Source organism: Microtus ochrogaster, chromosome X (genome assembly GCF_000317375.1).
Source record: "Microtus ochrogaster isolate Prairie Vole_2 chromosome X, MicOch1.0, whole genome shotgun sequence".
Lineage (NCBI taxonomy): Eukaryota > Metazoa > Chordata > Mammalia > Rodentia > Cricetidae > Microtus > Microtus ochrogaster.
In genome coordinates this window covers 57,120,526-57,137,347 of record NC_022026.1, presented here as the reverse complement: position 1 = coordinate 57,137,347, position 16,822 = coordinate 57,120,526, and the positions used below count along the sequence as shown (strand labels likewise).

At 38.0% G+C, this 16,822-nt stretch overlaps 1 protein-coding gene across 4 annotated transcripts in view; it reads right to left on the bottom strand.

The window, feature by feature from the left end:
- Window positions 1–16,822, bottom strand: part of Phf8 (PHD finger protein 8) — a 104,743-nt gene that overhangs the window by 28,841 nt on the left and 59,080 nt on the right. For all 4 annotated transcript variants that reach the window (XM_026784821.1, XM_005358883.3, XM_005358884.3 and 1 more), the window contains 4 exons: window positions 16,002–16,180; window positions 15,451–15,536; window positions 14,791–14,924; window positions 13,857–14,167 (listed from right to left, as the gene is read on the bottom strand). In XM_026784821.1, coding sequence (XP_026640622.1) covers window positions 13,857–14,167; window positions 14,791–14,924; window positions 15,451–15,536; window positions 16,002–16,180 — 710 coding nt within the window. The remainder of the gene's footprint in view (window positions 1–13,856; window positions 14,168–14,790; window positions 14,925–15,450; window positions 15,537–16,001; window positions 16,181–16,822) is intronic.

Here is a 16,822-nt window from a genome sequence, read left to right as displayed (position 1 = left end):
ATACATCGAGGCAGAATGTTGTATACATAATAAATAAATATTTTTTAAAAAAACAAAAACCAATATAAAAGTTGATCAAAAAGATTATCCACCTAGACCAAGATGGCTTTATCAGAGATGCAGGGATGATTCAAAATAAACAAGTCAATAAATGTAATAAGCTACGTAAATGGACTTAAAAGACAAAAATCACATGATCACCTCAATAGTCTGTATAAAAAAAACCTTTAATAAAATCTAGCGTGTCTTCTTGATAAAAGCCCTAGACAGAGTAGAATTAGAAGAAATGTATTTCAAAACAAGGCTATATGTGACACATACCCAACATGGAGAAGAATTTGAAGCAATCCCATTAAATTTAGGAATGGGACGGGTCTGTACACTATCCCATTCAATATAGTGCTAGAAATACTAGCTAGACCAAAAATGTAAAAGTAGGAACTTAAAGAGATATAAATAGGGAAAGTTGTTTCTGTCCCTATTTGCAGATAAAATATACAATAGATTCCAAAAATGTGACCAGAAAACTTCTAGAAATGATCAACAATTTCATCAAAGTGGCAGGATTCAAAGTCAACTACAAAAATCAGTACCTATCCACCAACAACAAATAGAGAAAGAGATTATGGGCACATTCCCATTCACAATAGCCTAAAAAAATCTAGAACTAAAACCTGGAGGTAAAAGACTTCTACAACAATGAAAAATTTTTAAGTCTCCAAAGAGATTGAGAATGATAATATAAAATGGAAAGACACTGAATGCTCATGGATTGACAGAATTAATGACCAGTCTACCAAAAATTGTTAACAGATTCAATACAATCATCATCAAAACTCCTCTCATTTTTCACAAAATAAAATTCATGTGGAACCACAAAAGACCCCAGAGAGCCAAACAAACATCAGTAAAAAGAACAAAGCTAGAGGAGTTACCCTTCCAGATTTCAAAATTGTTACAGAGCCAGTATAATAAAAACAGAATGGCACTCGCAAAAATAAACAAAAAAATAAATAAAAAATCCAATCAGACAGGTAGATCAGTGGAACAAAAGAGAAGGCATAAACATGAACACATGTAACAATGGCTGTTTAATATTTAACAAAGATGGCAAAACATAAACTGGAGAAAAGAGCATCTACAACAAATGATGGGGAAATTTGATGTCTACAGGTAGAAGAATTAAAATAAACTGTATTTATCACTTGGCATAAAAGCTAACTCAAAAGACCAAAATGTGAAACTTGAAACACAGAAAAGTGCTAGAAAAAAATATAGGCAAGATCCATAGGAAAAGACTTTCTAATTAGGACCATTTGTATAGGAAAACCAACAATTGACAAGTGGAACCCCATACAGCTAAAGAAACAATTGAAGCCCCCAGAGCAGAAGAGAAACTGCCAGTGACACATCTGACAAAGGATTAATAACCATAATTTTATAAGACATTCAGAAAATAAGAGTAAACAAAATGACCCACTCAAAAACATGGGTTATATATATATCTGAACAGAGTTCTCAAAGGGAGAAATAAAAGTAGCTAAGAAGTATGCTCTTTGGGCTGACGAGGGAGGGGGACTTGATGGGGAAGGGGGAGGGAAATGGGAGGCGGTGGCGGGGAAGAGACATAAATCTAAATAAATAAATAAATGAATGAATGAATGAATGTTCACCATCCTTAGCAACTAGGGAAATGAGGTCAAAATTACTTTGAGATTTCAGCTTAACCTAGTCAGAATGCCTAAGATGAAGAAAACAGCTCAAAACAAGTACTGGAGGAAACATAGGGAAAGGCAAACTCTCAGTCACTATTTATTGGTGTGACTGTAAACTCAAGGAGTCACTCTAGATATTAGTGTGGGGAACTCTAAATAGAGATCCACCTGCCTCTGTCTCCCAAGTGTTGGGATTAAAGGTGTGAGCCACCACCTCAGAAATAAATACACCACACGATCTATCAAAAACCAGTCTTTGGGGGGCTGGAGAGATGGCTCAGTGGTTAAGAGCACTGCCTGCTCTTCCAAAGGTCCTGAGTTCAATTCCCAGCAACCACATGGTGGCTCACAACCATCTGTAAAGAGGTCTGGTACCCTCTTCTGGCCTGCAGACATGCACACAGACAGAATATTGTATACTAAATAAATAAATAAATATTTAAAAAAAACAATCTTTGCATATGCCCAAAGAACTCAACATATTTCTCTACAGATACTTGTTCAGCCACATTTGTTGTTATTGTAATCACAATAGCCAAGACGTGGAAACAACCTAAATTGTTTTTCAACAGATAAAAGGATAATGAAAATGTGGTATATACGCACCTTGAAATACAGTTTAGCTGCCAAAACCCCCCCCACAAAATAATGATAATGGCAGACAAACGATACAACTTGTAGTAATCCAGACCCAGAAATACAAATGCCAAGTGTTCTCTCTCATCTGCAGCTCTTAGCTCCAAATTTTTAATTGTGAGTATATGACCTGGAATAACCACAGAAACCATTAAAGTAAAAAAGAAACCATGGGGTGAGCAGAGAAGTGCTAGAGAAATGATTGGCAAGATACAGGTAATATTAAGGGAGAAATGGGAAAACACGGGCGAGTCTTAAATGAGAGGAAAGTGTCAATACAGAAAGAAGGGAGGAAAATAACCCTAGTTGAAAAACATTTTTTATTTGCCTAAAATTATAGGTAATACATTTAAGTGTGTATGTACACATAGATATATATAGCTTAAATGCAGTTACATTGTTTTTTTTTTTTTCGGTGAAAATATTCCCCAGAAGAATGACAGACTAACAAAAATTCCAGTAGCAGTACACAAAACTCTCAAAACAGTGCACCACATTGCTGTTGTCCTTGGTTGCCTCCCAGAGGCTGAAGGCTAAGTCCTATTGCAAAAAATATCATGTACCTCAGATTCAGAATCCAAGCTGGATGTGACCTGAAAGCCTCCTTCCTGAGGACTAACTATCATGGTTCCAGAAGTTTGTATGCAAACTGCCAAGGAAGGAAAACAACAAATAGTCCCCAGATGTGATTCATAAACTAAAGACCAACATGGCAAGATATCTCCCAAGTGTGCAATAATGTCTTGATGATAAGCAACAACTGTCTAAATGAACTTAAGGCACATTCGAAAGGAGGGAAATTATGCCTGATAATGGAAACCTAGCCAACTACCCATGACAACAGAGATCATAAATCCTACAGGAAAACCTACTACTACCACTTTCCTAAACTGGAATACTTCCTACCTACATTCTAAATACTTATTTTTATACCCACAAGTAAGTGTAGTTTTCACTCCTCATCTAAGAAGATTCTTATCCCAACAGATGGAGATCATTATAGAAAACCACAACTGGTCAATTGACTGTGGTGTGCTCAAATCCAATGGATATATCTACAACACAACTCCTGCAGCTAAATCTTAGGGAACACCACAAAAAAAAAAAAAAGGGTAAAAGACTGTAAAAATCGGGACCAGGAAATCTGCTCTGAGATTTTATTTCCTCGAAATGAAATATAATAGTAGGTCTGCCTAAATAATACCTGAAACACACACACACACACACACACACACACACACACACGGACATGGGGTGGGGAGAAGCGAGAGTGAGGAGAAAGGGTGGAGGGAAAGAAGAGGGGAGGAGGGAGGGAAGGGAAGAAAGAATAACAAGAATGCCACTACCAATGAACATTGTACTGGAAGTTCTAGGTACAGTAATTGGGATGGGGGGAGAAGAGGGAGGAGATTGTGGAGTAGTAGCAGTAATCATAGTGGTCATGGAGACAGGTTCAAATCAGTTGTAGACAGAGACATGGCCAACAGTATGGTTGCAGAGAATCAAAATAAAAAATAAAAAATAAAAAAAAAAAGCTACAGTAGACCATGTGAGATTAATCATGGCGATGGAATTTCTTAAAATGATTCAGAGAAATTTTCATATACTGTTGCGATCTGAATGAGAAATAACCCCATAGGTTCATGTGTTTGACTATTTGGTCCCTATCTGATGGCACTGGCTTGAAAGTTTGTGGCACCATTAGGAAATAGAGCCTTGGTGGAAGAAGTGGGTCAGTGGAGGAGGACCTTGAATTTCTATTGCTTGGGCCTGATTCCTTATCTATTATCTGCTTCCTGACTGAGGATGTTCTGTGACAAGCTGCTTCAAGTGCCTGCTGCCTTCCTTCTTTACTATGATGCACTGTACCCCTTTTCAAATCATTAAGCCGTAATAAACCCTTTTTTCCTTCAGTTGTTTCTCCAGAAGAACAAGGTCATGTTTTCAAAAAATACAGGAAATTGGTACTAAGGAGTGGGGCTGTTTACTATGATAAACCTGCCCATGGGTTAATAAGACTTAATTTTTAAAAACTATTTATTTATTTATTCATTATGTACACAATATTCTGTCTGTATGTCTGCAGGCCAGAAGAGGGCACCAGACCTTATTACAGATGGTTGTGAGCCACCATGTGGTGGATGGGAATTGAACTCAGGACCTTTGGAAGAGCAGGCAGTGCTCTTAAACACTGAGCCATCTCTCCAGCCCAAGACTTAATTTTTTTTTTATGTTTTTGAGAATGTGTGTTTTGCCTTCATGTATGACTGTATCACATGTGTTCAAGATGCCTAGAGACTAGAACAGGATGTCAACCTTCCTGGAATTGGAGTTACAGCTAGCTGATTGTGAGCCACCACATGGGTGTTAGGAATTGAACCTCCATCCTCTGGAAGAGCAGCCAGTGCTCTTAACCACAAAGCTATCTCTCCAGCAATGTGGTCCATAGGCCTTCAGAACAGATTTGTAGGACGAATGTAAAATTTGGAGATACAGGCTAGAAAAGCCCTTAAATACTGTAAGCAACACAAAATGAAGATAATCTAATAGTATCCAGAAAACCAGAATACCAAAAGAAATGTGGATCATGGAGGCCCAGTTCTTGAGGTTTCAGAAGGGAACAAAATCTCTATCAGAACTTGGTCTAGAGGCCATTTATATTCTAGCAAGTGACCTAGCTATATTCTGGCAGTGCCTGGAGAAATTTAATGAGGCTGAATTAAAAAGTAACAGACTGTGAGTGTGTGTGTGTTTGTGTAAGAAATCTCAAGACAGATTAGCATTTAGGTTAGGATGGGTCTTGGTTACTCCTACCCAGGAAGTGCATAAAGAAATGAAAAGTGCAGTGTGGTGAAGAAAGTAGCTTGACTTGAGTTTAAAAATCTGGGACACCATGGAAAGACCAAACCTAAGAATAACAGGGATAGAAGAAGGAGAAGAATTTCAGTTCAAAGGCACAAAAAATATATTCAACAAAATCATAGAAGTTTTTCCCAACTTAAAGAAGGATATGCCTATGAAGGTACATGAAGCTTACAGAACATCAAATAGATTGGACACACCTCCCCCCCCAAAAAAAAGTCTCCTGCCATATAAAAATCAAAACACTCAACATACAGAATAAAGAAAGAATATTAAAAGCTGCAAAAGAAAAAGGCCAAGTAACATAAAGACAGACCCATCAGAATTACAACTGACATCTCAATAGAAACTCTGAAAGCCAGAAGGTCCTGGACAGATGTGTTGTAGACTAAGAAATCACAGATGCAAGCCCAGACTACTATACCAAGCAAAGCTTTTATCACCATACCCGGAAAAAAACAAGATATTCTATGACAAAACCAGATTTAAACAATATCTATCCACAAATCCAGCCTTACAGAAAGTATTAGAAGGAAAACTCCAACCCAAGGAAGTTAGCTACATCCACGAGAACACAGGCAACAGATAACCTCACACCAGCAAACCCAAAAGAAGGGAAACATGCAAGTACCACTAACCAAAAAATAACAACTGGTTATTAATATCTCTTAGTATCAATGGACTTAATTTACCTATAAAAAGGCACAAGCTAACAGAATGGATAGGAAAGTAGGATCCATTCTTCTACTGTGTTCAAAAAACACACCTCAACCTCAAAGACAGACATTAATTACCTCAGAGAAAAGGGCTGGGAAAAAGAATTTCCAATAAAATGGACCTAAGAAGCAAGCTGGTGTAACTATCCTAATATCTAACAAAGTAGACCTCAAACTAAAATCTATCAAAAGAGATGAAGAAAAACATTTCACATTCATCACAGGAAAAAAAATTCATCAAGAGGAGGAAATATCAATTCTGAACATCTATGCCCCAAATACAAGAGCAACCACATATGTAAAAGAAGCATTATTAATGTTTAAACCTCACATCAAACTCCACACACTAATAGTGGGAGACTTCAACAATGGACCGGTCTGCTAGATAAAAGTTTAACAGAGAAATAAGAGAACAGATGTCATGACTCAAATGGAATTAACAGGCATCTTTCCATCGGACATAAAAGAATATACCTTCTTCTCAGCACCTCATGGAACTTTCTCAAAAACTGACCACACACTCTGTCACAAAGCAAACCTCAAAAGATGCAAAAAAAATGGAATAACCCCCTGTATCTTATCAGACTACCATGGCTTAAAGTTAGAACTGAACAATACAAAATACAGAAAGTCTACAATCTCATGGCAACTGAACAACACTCAATCTAAACACCACTGGGAAAAGGAAGAAATAAAGATCAACTCAACAATCAGTAGCCCTACTATACACAAATGACAAAAGGGCCGAGAAAGAAATCAGAGAAACATCACCTTTCACAATAGCCATAAATAACAAAATATCTTGGGGTAATGCTAACCAAAGAAGTGAAAGACCTGTATGAAAAGAACTTTAAGTCTTTGAAGAAAGAAATTGAAGAAGATATCAGGAAATGGAAAGATCTCTGATGTGGGATTCCCCTCTGTATGCTGTGAATACAATTGGTTAATGAATAAAGAATCTGTCTTGGCCTGTGATAGGAAAGAGAAGAGCCAGGTAGGGAAAACTAAACTGAATGCTGGGAGAAAGAAGGCGGAGTCAGGATACCATGTAGCCGCCTTTGGGAACAGAGGCAGGACGGAAACTTGCCTGTAAGCCACAGCTACATGGCGATACACAGATTAATAGAAATGGGTTAAATTAAGATGTAAGTTAATTGGTGAGTTAGCCAATAAGAAGCTAAAGTGAATGGGCCAAACAGTGATTTAATTAATACAGTTTCTGTGTGGATATTTCGGGGCTAAGCAGCCGGAAACAAAAAAGCAGCCCCCTACTACAGATCTCCCAAGCTCTCGGATAGGTAGGATCAACATAATAAAAATGGCAATGGCAATCTTACCAAAAGCAATCTATAGATTCAATGCAATCCCCATCAAAATCCCAACACAATTCTTCATAGACCTAGAAAGAAAAATACTCAACTTCATATGGAAAAAAAAATCAGGAGAGCCAAACAACTCTGTACAAGAAAGGAACCAATGGAGGCATCATCATATCTGACTTCATGCTCTAAAATAGAGTTATAGTAATGAAAAATGCTTGGTTCTTGGCATAAAAACAGACAGGTGGACCAATGGAATCTATCAAAGATCCTGATATTAATCCACACACATATGAACAACTGATTTTTGACAAAGAAACTAAAATTATACAATGGAAAAAAGAAAGCATCTTCAACAAATGGTGCTGGCATAACTGGATATCAATACGTAGAAGAATGTAAACAGATTCATATCTATCCCCATGCACAAAACTCAAGTCCAAATGGATCAAAGACCTCAGCATAAATCCAGCCACACTGAACCTCACTGAAGAGAAAGTGGGAAGTAGCCTTGAACACATGGGCACAGGAGACCTCTTCCTAAATATAACACCAGTAGCACAGACACTGAGAGCAACAATTAATAAATGGGACCCCCTGAAACTGAGAAGCTTTTGTAAGGCAAAGAAAACAGTCACTGAGACAAAATGGCAGCCTAGAGAAGGGAAAATCTTTACTAACCTCATATCAGACAGAGGTCTTATCTCCTATATATATATCAAGAAACTAGACATCAAAATACCAAATAATTCAATTAAAAATGAAGTACAGAACTAAACAGAGATTTCTCAACAGAAGAATCTCAAATGGCCAAAAGACACTTATGCAATTGCTTAACATCCTTAGCCATCAGGAAAATGCAAACCAAAATGACTCTACACCAGTCAGAATGGCTAAGATAAAAAGACTGAGGATAGCTTATGCTGTAGAGGATGTGGAAAAAGGGGAATACTCTTCCACTGTTGTACAGACACTTTGGAAATCAGTATGGCGGTTTCTCAGAAAGTTTGGAATCAATCTACCTCAAGACCCAGCAATACCACTTTTGGGCATATACCCAAAGGATGGCAGACCCATACAACAAGGACATTTGCACATCTATGTTCATAGCAGCATTTTTCCTAATAGTCAGAACCTGGAACAACCTAGATACCTCTCAACCAAAGAATGGATAAAGAAAATGTGGTACATTTACACAATGGAGTTCTACTCAGTGGTAAAAAACAGTATCTTGAAATTTGCATGCAAATGTATGACACTAGAAAAAAAACCATTGTGAGTGAGGTAACCCAAACCCAGAAAGACAAACATGGTATGTCCTCACTTACTCCTAAGTGGATATTAGATGTAAAGCAAAAGATAACTAGCCTATACTCCATGACCCCAGCTTCCAGAAGACAAAAAAATCCCCTGTGGAAGGGGAAATAGACAAGGTCTGAGAAAACTGGGAGTGTGGAAGGGGCAAAAGGGGAAGGAAAAGGAGAACATGAGGAAACTGGATGGTTGAGATGGGGGAAAGACAGAGAGGGAGAACAAGGAAAGAGATACCTTGATTGTGGGAGCCATTATAGGGCTAGTGTAAAACCTGGCAGGAAATTCCCAGGAATCAACAAGGATGACCCTAGGTAAGACCCTAAGCAATAGTGGTGAAGGTCCCTGAAATAGCCTTGCCCTATAGTCAGATTTATTACTACCTTAATTGCCATCAAAGAACCTTCATCTAACAACTGATGGAAGTAGATGCAGAGATCCACAGCTAAGGACTGGGCTGAGCTTTTGGAGACTAGTCCAAGAGAGGAAGGAGTGATAATATGAGCAAAGAGGTCAAGACCACGTCGGGGATACTCATAAGAACAACTGACCTGAGGTAGTGGGAAATCAATGATCTGGACTGACAGCGGGGGACCCTGCATAGGACCAAACTAGGCCCTCTGAATGTAGGTAACAAATGTGTAGTTGGGGCAGTCTTTGCGGCCACTGTCAATGGGATCAGAATTTATCCCTTCTGCTTGAACTGGCTTTTTGGAGCCCATTCATTTTGGAGGGATACCTTGATTAACCTAAATTATAGAGGGGGAGGGCTTTGGTTCTGCCTCAAATGTGATGTCAGATTTTGTTGACTCCCCATGGGAAGTGTTACCCTCTCTGAGGAGTGGATGGGGGGATGGGGAAAAGGTGGAGGAAGGGAGGGAGTGGGATTGGCATAGGTATGTAAAATGAGAAAAGATCGTTTAAAAATAAATTAATAAAAATAAATTGGAAAGAAGTCAAGGTATATTTATTTTCAGATGATATGGTTCTACATGTTAAAGACCTTAAAGATGCCACCAGAAACCCCCTACTGCTGATAAATACATTCAGCAAAGTAGCAAGACATAAAATTAACATATAAAAATTGGCAGTCTTCCTATATACAAATGACAAACATACTGAGAAAGAATTCAGAGAAAATAGTACTTCTCACAATTGCCCAAAAAAACAGCTTGGAGCAAATCAACTAAAGAAATGAAATCTTGTACAAAGAAAACGTTAAGACACTGAAAAGAAAAACTTTTCAGAACACCAGAAGATGCAAATGTTTCCCACATTCATGACTGGCCGAAAATTGTGCAAATAAACAGTCATCCTGTCAAAAAGCAAGCTTGGTGCGGGGTGGGGTAGGGGGTAGGGGTGAGGCTGGAGAGATGGCTCAGAGGTTAAGAGCACTGGCTGCTCTTCCAGAGGTCCTGAGTTCAATTCCCAGCAACCACACGGTGGCTCACAACCATCTATAATACTGCCTGAAGCACTCTTCTGGCCTGCAGGCATACATGCAGACAGCACTTGTCTCTAAAAAAATATAAATAAATATTTTTTTTAAAAAAAATGCAAGCTACTGATTCAACACAATCCTCATCCAAATTCCAATAAAATTCTTCACAAAAATTGAAAAAACAATCTTAAATTTCATAAGGAAACAAAAGTCCCAGGATAGCCAAAAAGTCCTGAATAACAACAGCAAAACTGCTAGAGATATTACCATCCCAGATTTCAAATCATGTTGTAGAGCTATAGCAATGAAAACAGCATGGTACTGACATGAAAAACAGATTTGTCGATCAACAGAATACAATTTTGGACTCATAAACAAACCTGAGTTCTGACAAGGAATCCAATAGTACTCAGAAAAGCCAGCAGTCCAACTAGATGTACATGTAGAAGAATGAAATTTGATTTTCATCTTTCATCCTGAACAAAAAGTCAACTCCAAATGGACCTACAACCTTAACATAAGACCTGATACCTTGACACTGACAGAGTAGATAGTAGGGAGTATGTTTGAACTCTCTGGTATAGGAAAGAACTTTCTGAACAAGACCATGATAGCACAGGCATTAAGACCAAAAATTAATAAGTGGGACCTCATGAAACTAAACTTTTTTTTTTTGGTTTTTCGAGACAGGGTTTCTCTGCGGCTTTGGAGCCTGTCCTGGAACTAGCTCTGTAGACCAGGCTGGTCTCGAACTCACAGAAATCTGCCTGCCTCTGCCTCCCGAGTGCTGGGATTAAAGGTGTGCGCCACCAACGCCCGGCGAAACTAAACTTTTTGAACAGCAAAGGATACAATCAAGTGAAGAGGCAGCCTACAGAATGGGAAGAAATCTTATCAGAGTTATATCTGTGGCAGTTTGATTGAGAATGTCCAATATTTACACATGTTTGACTATTCCCCAACTGGTAAATTGTTGGGAAAGATTAGGAGGTGTGGCTTTGTTAGGGGAGGTATATCATGGGGGTGGGCTTTGAGGTTTCAACAGATTCATGCCATGCCTAGTGCATTCTCAGCCTCCTGCTTGCAGTTTTAGATGTGGGCTCCCAGCTGTTCCTTGATGCTCCACCATCAAGGACACTAACCCCAATTAAACATTCTCTTTGTAATTTGCATTGGTTATGGTGTTTTATCACAGCAATAGAAAAGTAATTAACATAGCATCTAACAGAGGGTTATTATTTAGAACATATAAAAACAAAAAATTAAACATGAAAACAAACAACTCAATTAAAAGATGAAATGTAAATGGCTGAAAACTTTAAAATGTTAAACATCTTTAGCCATTAGACAAATGCAAATTAAATCTGCTCTTCCAATGGAGAGATGGCTCAAGGATGAAGAGTACTGGCTATTCTTCCAGAGGATCTGGGTTTGATTTCCCAGTACCCACATGGCAGCTCACAACCATCTGTTTCAGGGGATCCAACGCACTCTTCTGACTTCTGTAGGCACCATGTACACATACATGGTGAATAGACATACACGCAGGCAAAACACTCATCCATATCACACAAAAGAAATATTTAAAATAAAAACAAAACAAAACTTAGGCCAGGTGGCAGTGGTACATGCCTTTAATTCCAGCATTTGGCAGAGACAGGTAAATCTCTGTGAGTTCGAGGCCAGCCTGGTCTAAGTTCTTAAACATTGAGGGCTACATAAGGAAATCCTGTCTCAACAAACAAAGAAACAAAAAATCACAAATGCTGGTGTAGATGTGGGGAAAAGTGACACTTATTCAATGCTGTTAGGAATGTAAACTGGTAAAGCCATCATAGTCCTTAAGTGATAAAAAAAAAAAAGAGCCTTATAACTATGGCTCTGGGCTTAAGTAGTCAATGAGATGACCAAAAGGCAAGAAAGATAGTTTCATTGTAAAGTACTTGCTATGCAAGCATGTGAACTTGAGTTCAACTCCTTGCTACAAAAAGCCAGCCAGACATGTGTTTGTAATTCCTGGAGAGGCAATGACACAAAGACCTTTGGGTCTTATTGGTCAACCCAATCTAGTCAAAGTCTTTACCTACATGTTCATTGAGAGACCTTGTCTCAAAACCTCAATAGGGAAACAATAATAAAAACAATGAGAAAAGAACATATACAAATCAATAAGAAAAAATTGAAAAGAAAAATAGTTGAAAAAATAGATTGCTTATAGAAAATGAACAAATAGGGTCAGCATATATATAAAACAAAGAATCAAACAGAAACACTACTTTAACAACAGAATTAAAATGGTTGATAATATCCACAGCTGATAAGACTGTATAGAAAAGGGCATTTCTCATACACTATTTATAAGCTGATCCTTTTGAAGCACAGTTTGACCCTATCAATATGTATTTCATATACAATCTTTACTACAACAAGTTTTACTATCTTAGATGACATTTATTGGTAAATGGACATAAAAGATTATTGTAAGGATTTTGTATGCAATAAAAATCCTTAAGAACTTAAAATGTCAATCAAATAAGGACTTGATTAAACAAACATATAATGCTAAAGAATAGTTTGCAGCAAGCAAGCCTCTATGAATTAATGAAGCAGATCTCCATGTACTGATGTTGAAAGAGAGCCAAACTGGGGCTGGAGAGATGGTTTAGTGGTTAAGAGCATTGGCTGCTCTTCCAGAGAAACCAAGTTCAATCCCCAGCACCCACATGGCAGCTCACAGCTATCTGTAACTCCTGTTCCAGGGGATCTGATGCCCTCATACAGACATACCTGCAGGCAAAACACCAATGTACATAAAAATAAAAAAAGAAAGGTAGCCAAACTGTAGAGCTACACACATTAAACAAATACTCTGTCTATATATATCTACATGTAAGTTATATGAACAAAACAAAAGGAAACTGGGCTCAGAAAGAAGAGTATCAGGCCTAAGGAATTTTGTTTTGCTCTAGTTTTTTAGTCTCAAAGAAAATTAATTATATCTATATAAATTCTATATAATTTTTAAAATAATAAAAGAAAAATCCGTACTATTGTTATCTACATTATATAAACCAGTGCTTTATTTACTACACTACTCCAAAAAAAAAATCATCCTTTTAATGACTCATCATTTTAGGACTTGTTTCTTAAATATGCAAAGTTTAAAGAAGGCCATTTTAGTTTTACATCAATACTTGAAGGGAACTGATTCCAGAATGTCCTCCCTCACCAACCCAAACCCATGTGTGTTTAAGTTCCTTATATAAAATGGTATGGTATTCGCATATGCTCTATATGCCCTTCATCGTGTATATTTCCAATGTAAATAATTATACAAGTTAGAAGAAAACAGAAAGAAATGCACCTGTACATGTTCGGTATAGATGTAATTTTTCCATGTATTTTTGATTTGTAGATAAAACCATGGATGTGAAATGCTCAGCTATAGAGAACTGATGGTATATACCGTCACAAAAAAACGAACTGGTTAACATAGAACATTAACAATACAGATAGTGACAGTCAAATAAGGAAGAGAGGAAAAGAGTTAACTAGAGTGAAAGATGAATAGTACCAAACCAGATGACAGCTAAATATAAGAGAACTAACTATACTATATTTGAGGACTTCCCATGATTAAGTCACTAAGGGCCTAGTGTGCAAAGTAAGTATAATTTCTAATTCTTACAACAACCTAATCCCCATTTTACACAAGAAAACATGTCTCAGAAAAAGGTCACATCTAACTTAAGGTAAGCTCTGTGTTCACTACAGGCTGTCTTCTCTTAGAGTTAGGACTGGGACTGGGCTAAAGGGAACTCTTTCAATCTAGCCCCATATGCTAACACATTCTTACTATACTCAGCATCCTTGAAGCATGCTCCCAAGCTGTCTTGCTCATCGAGACTGGCATTCTCTTCCTCCTCGCTTTCGTTTCTCCAGTATGCTGGCCTCTTGATGGGCCGCTTTCCTGGGGTACGCTGGGAAGCGGGACTGTTAGATGCAGTGCCCAGCCCACTGCTGGAGCTCCCACTGCTTCGGTCTTGCCCCCCGGTCCACCAAGCCTGCAGGCTGGAGGTAGCTGGTGAGGATGATGAAGACTGCAGGTTGGCCATACACAACATGCCCTGGATGGCCTCTTGAGTGCTGGGGGAGGCAGGGGCCTCACTGTAAAGGACAGAGGAGAAACACTGGGGAAGTTATTCTAGTCAGAAGAAACTGGTTGTAAGAACACTCAGGGAGGAAGAACCACTATGGCAATCAAGGTATTACAAAGGCAAGAGCCATCCATGGTTAAGAATGAAGATAATATTAAAAACTATTTTCATAAAAAGCTAGTTTTGCTTCAAGTCTCTCTGAAGACAAGCAATGAAGGTAGATAAAATCTATTTTTCATATATGCTACATTATTTCCTTTTTTATTAACAATTCTTTCTATGACTCTGCATGGCCCATTTTCAATGTACTTAAAGTTGATTTTTCTTCAAATCTACATATCCTGTCACTGCCAGATCTGAAGATTACCAGGATAGTTTTTGCATCCATATTATTCTTTCAGCTAAATGCCCGTGTTAATTGTCTGTTTACTTAGTTCAGTAAGTTGCGCATGGTGGTATATCCCTGTAATACCAGAACTCACTTGGAGGGAAGGCAGAAGGACTAGGAGTTCCAGACCAGCCTAAGCTAAATAAAGAGACCCTGTCTCAAAAACCCAAAACAAAAGTACTCAATAAGTGCCCTAGCCATTTGGGTGGTACTCTTTGATAGTCTGGAAAATGGAGATTACTCACGTGAGGGCAGCATAGTCAGGTCCCCCCACCTGCCTGCTGGCCTTAAGTAGATCAAGAATTCCACCAGCTCCACTCCCATTCCCAAGCTTGCTGTCAACCCCTTCCACCATGTCCTCATCTGTTGTATAGTCCTCCTGTTAAGGAAAGAGCATACTGCTTCAATTGTACAGGGCAGGTCTGGTAAATTTCCAATACAAGGTTGACAGTGTAACGTCTAATATCCTAAATGAACACCATTTATTATGCAGAACATTTTTTCTTTTATTTTAATTTTTACAGCATCTTTGTAAAAGCACTTTAACTCTTATTTGACAGGTGTAGGGATCAATGAAGTAAAACAGTCTGTGAAAGAACATATCATAAACTTCAAATCAGATAGATACTCTCCTTGTTAAGTGATACTTAACTATTTTTTTCTTTATTAAAAAATTTTTAAAAATTTAAATAAATTATAATCCTCCATTTATTGGCTGGTCACAATAGTGTTCAATTTAATTTATTGTAGTTCTGGATTTGAACCCAGTGCTTTACATATGCTAGGCAAGTGCTCTACAGTGAAGAATATCCCCAGCCTGCATCCAATCTTTTATTTTGAAATATTTCAGAAATTAAATGTATAATTATCTTTGTACCTTGACTAGATACACGACATGTTCCTACCTCAATGTCAAACTCAACTTCTCCAGGTTCACGAATACGGTTGGGGTCAGAGCAAGGCTTTGCTCGGGGCAACTTCCGGGGAAATTCTAAAACACAATGCAATATATTAGTAGGAGGCTAAGATTATGATGTCTGAGCCAAACACTCAAATGAAAGAAGAATGTAATTTTTGTCAGGTATGGTGGCATACGCCTTTAATCCCAGCACTTGGGAGACGAGGCAGGAAGATCTCTGACTTCAAGATCAGTGTGATCGACAGGAAGTTCCAGGATAGCCAGGGCTAAACAGAGAAACCCTGTCTCAAAACAACAACAACAACAACAACAAAAAAAAAAAAACAAAAAAAACCACACCCAAAACAAAGAAAATCCCATAAATAAATTAATAGATGGGTGTAAATTAATAATGGGTGTTTTTTGAAGTAATAACCACCAACAAACAATTCAGAGAGATGAGGCACATTAGAGCCTGGTAATTCAGAAAGCCAACAAGCTCAAACCTAAAACAAATGTGACATGGCAGGGCAGGAAAGAAATAGAACAGAAACATACTTGATCTTATGATCAGGCTCGCCTTTTCCTTTCCCAGTCTCTCGTCAATCTGCAGCTCATCATCTGAATCCAAGTTAAATTCACCTCCCATGACTTGTCCTGCTACCAGCCTTGCACTGTCTACCTTCTTTGCAATTTTGGCTCTCCGAGACTTGGATATGCTCTTTACCCTCTTGGTACTACAAAAACAAAGAAATGAACATAAAATGAGTCATGTCAGATATTATCATGGTAGGGCTAAAAGTATGGATCAATGGTAGAATGCATGCTTAACATATGCAAATCTCTGGCCTCAGTCCCTACTCATGGCTTTCCCCAAAAGGCAAAATTTCCCTAAGTGTTTATACAGTATAATCATCAAAATCTACCATTTATTTTTGTAAAAAAAAAAGACATATATGAGTATTGTATTTACATCATTTCTACTGTATGGTAGAGATTCCCACCCTCCCCAGTTCCTCCCATGTACCCCTACTCCCTGTCAAATTCATAACCTCTTCTTGTCACTTATGTGTTGCAATAACATGTATATATATATCTATGGATATGGATATATATATGTGTATGTGTGTTGTGTGTACATATACATGTAAATATAACCTATTGAGTTCATTTAGTGCTGTTTGTATGTTTATATATTTTGGGCTGAACAGATGTGACTGGATAACCTATTAGGTGCCTTATTCCTGGAGAAGATTGACTCTCCCTTGCCTGTAGCTCTTCACCTAGGCATGAGACTTTGTGAGATTGCCACTGTTCATGTTGGTATGACAACTGCGGTGGCCATTGTGCATGTCTTGTTTAGAGGATCGTATTAAGAA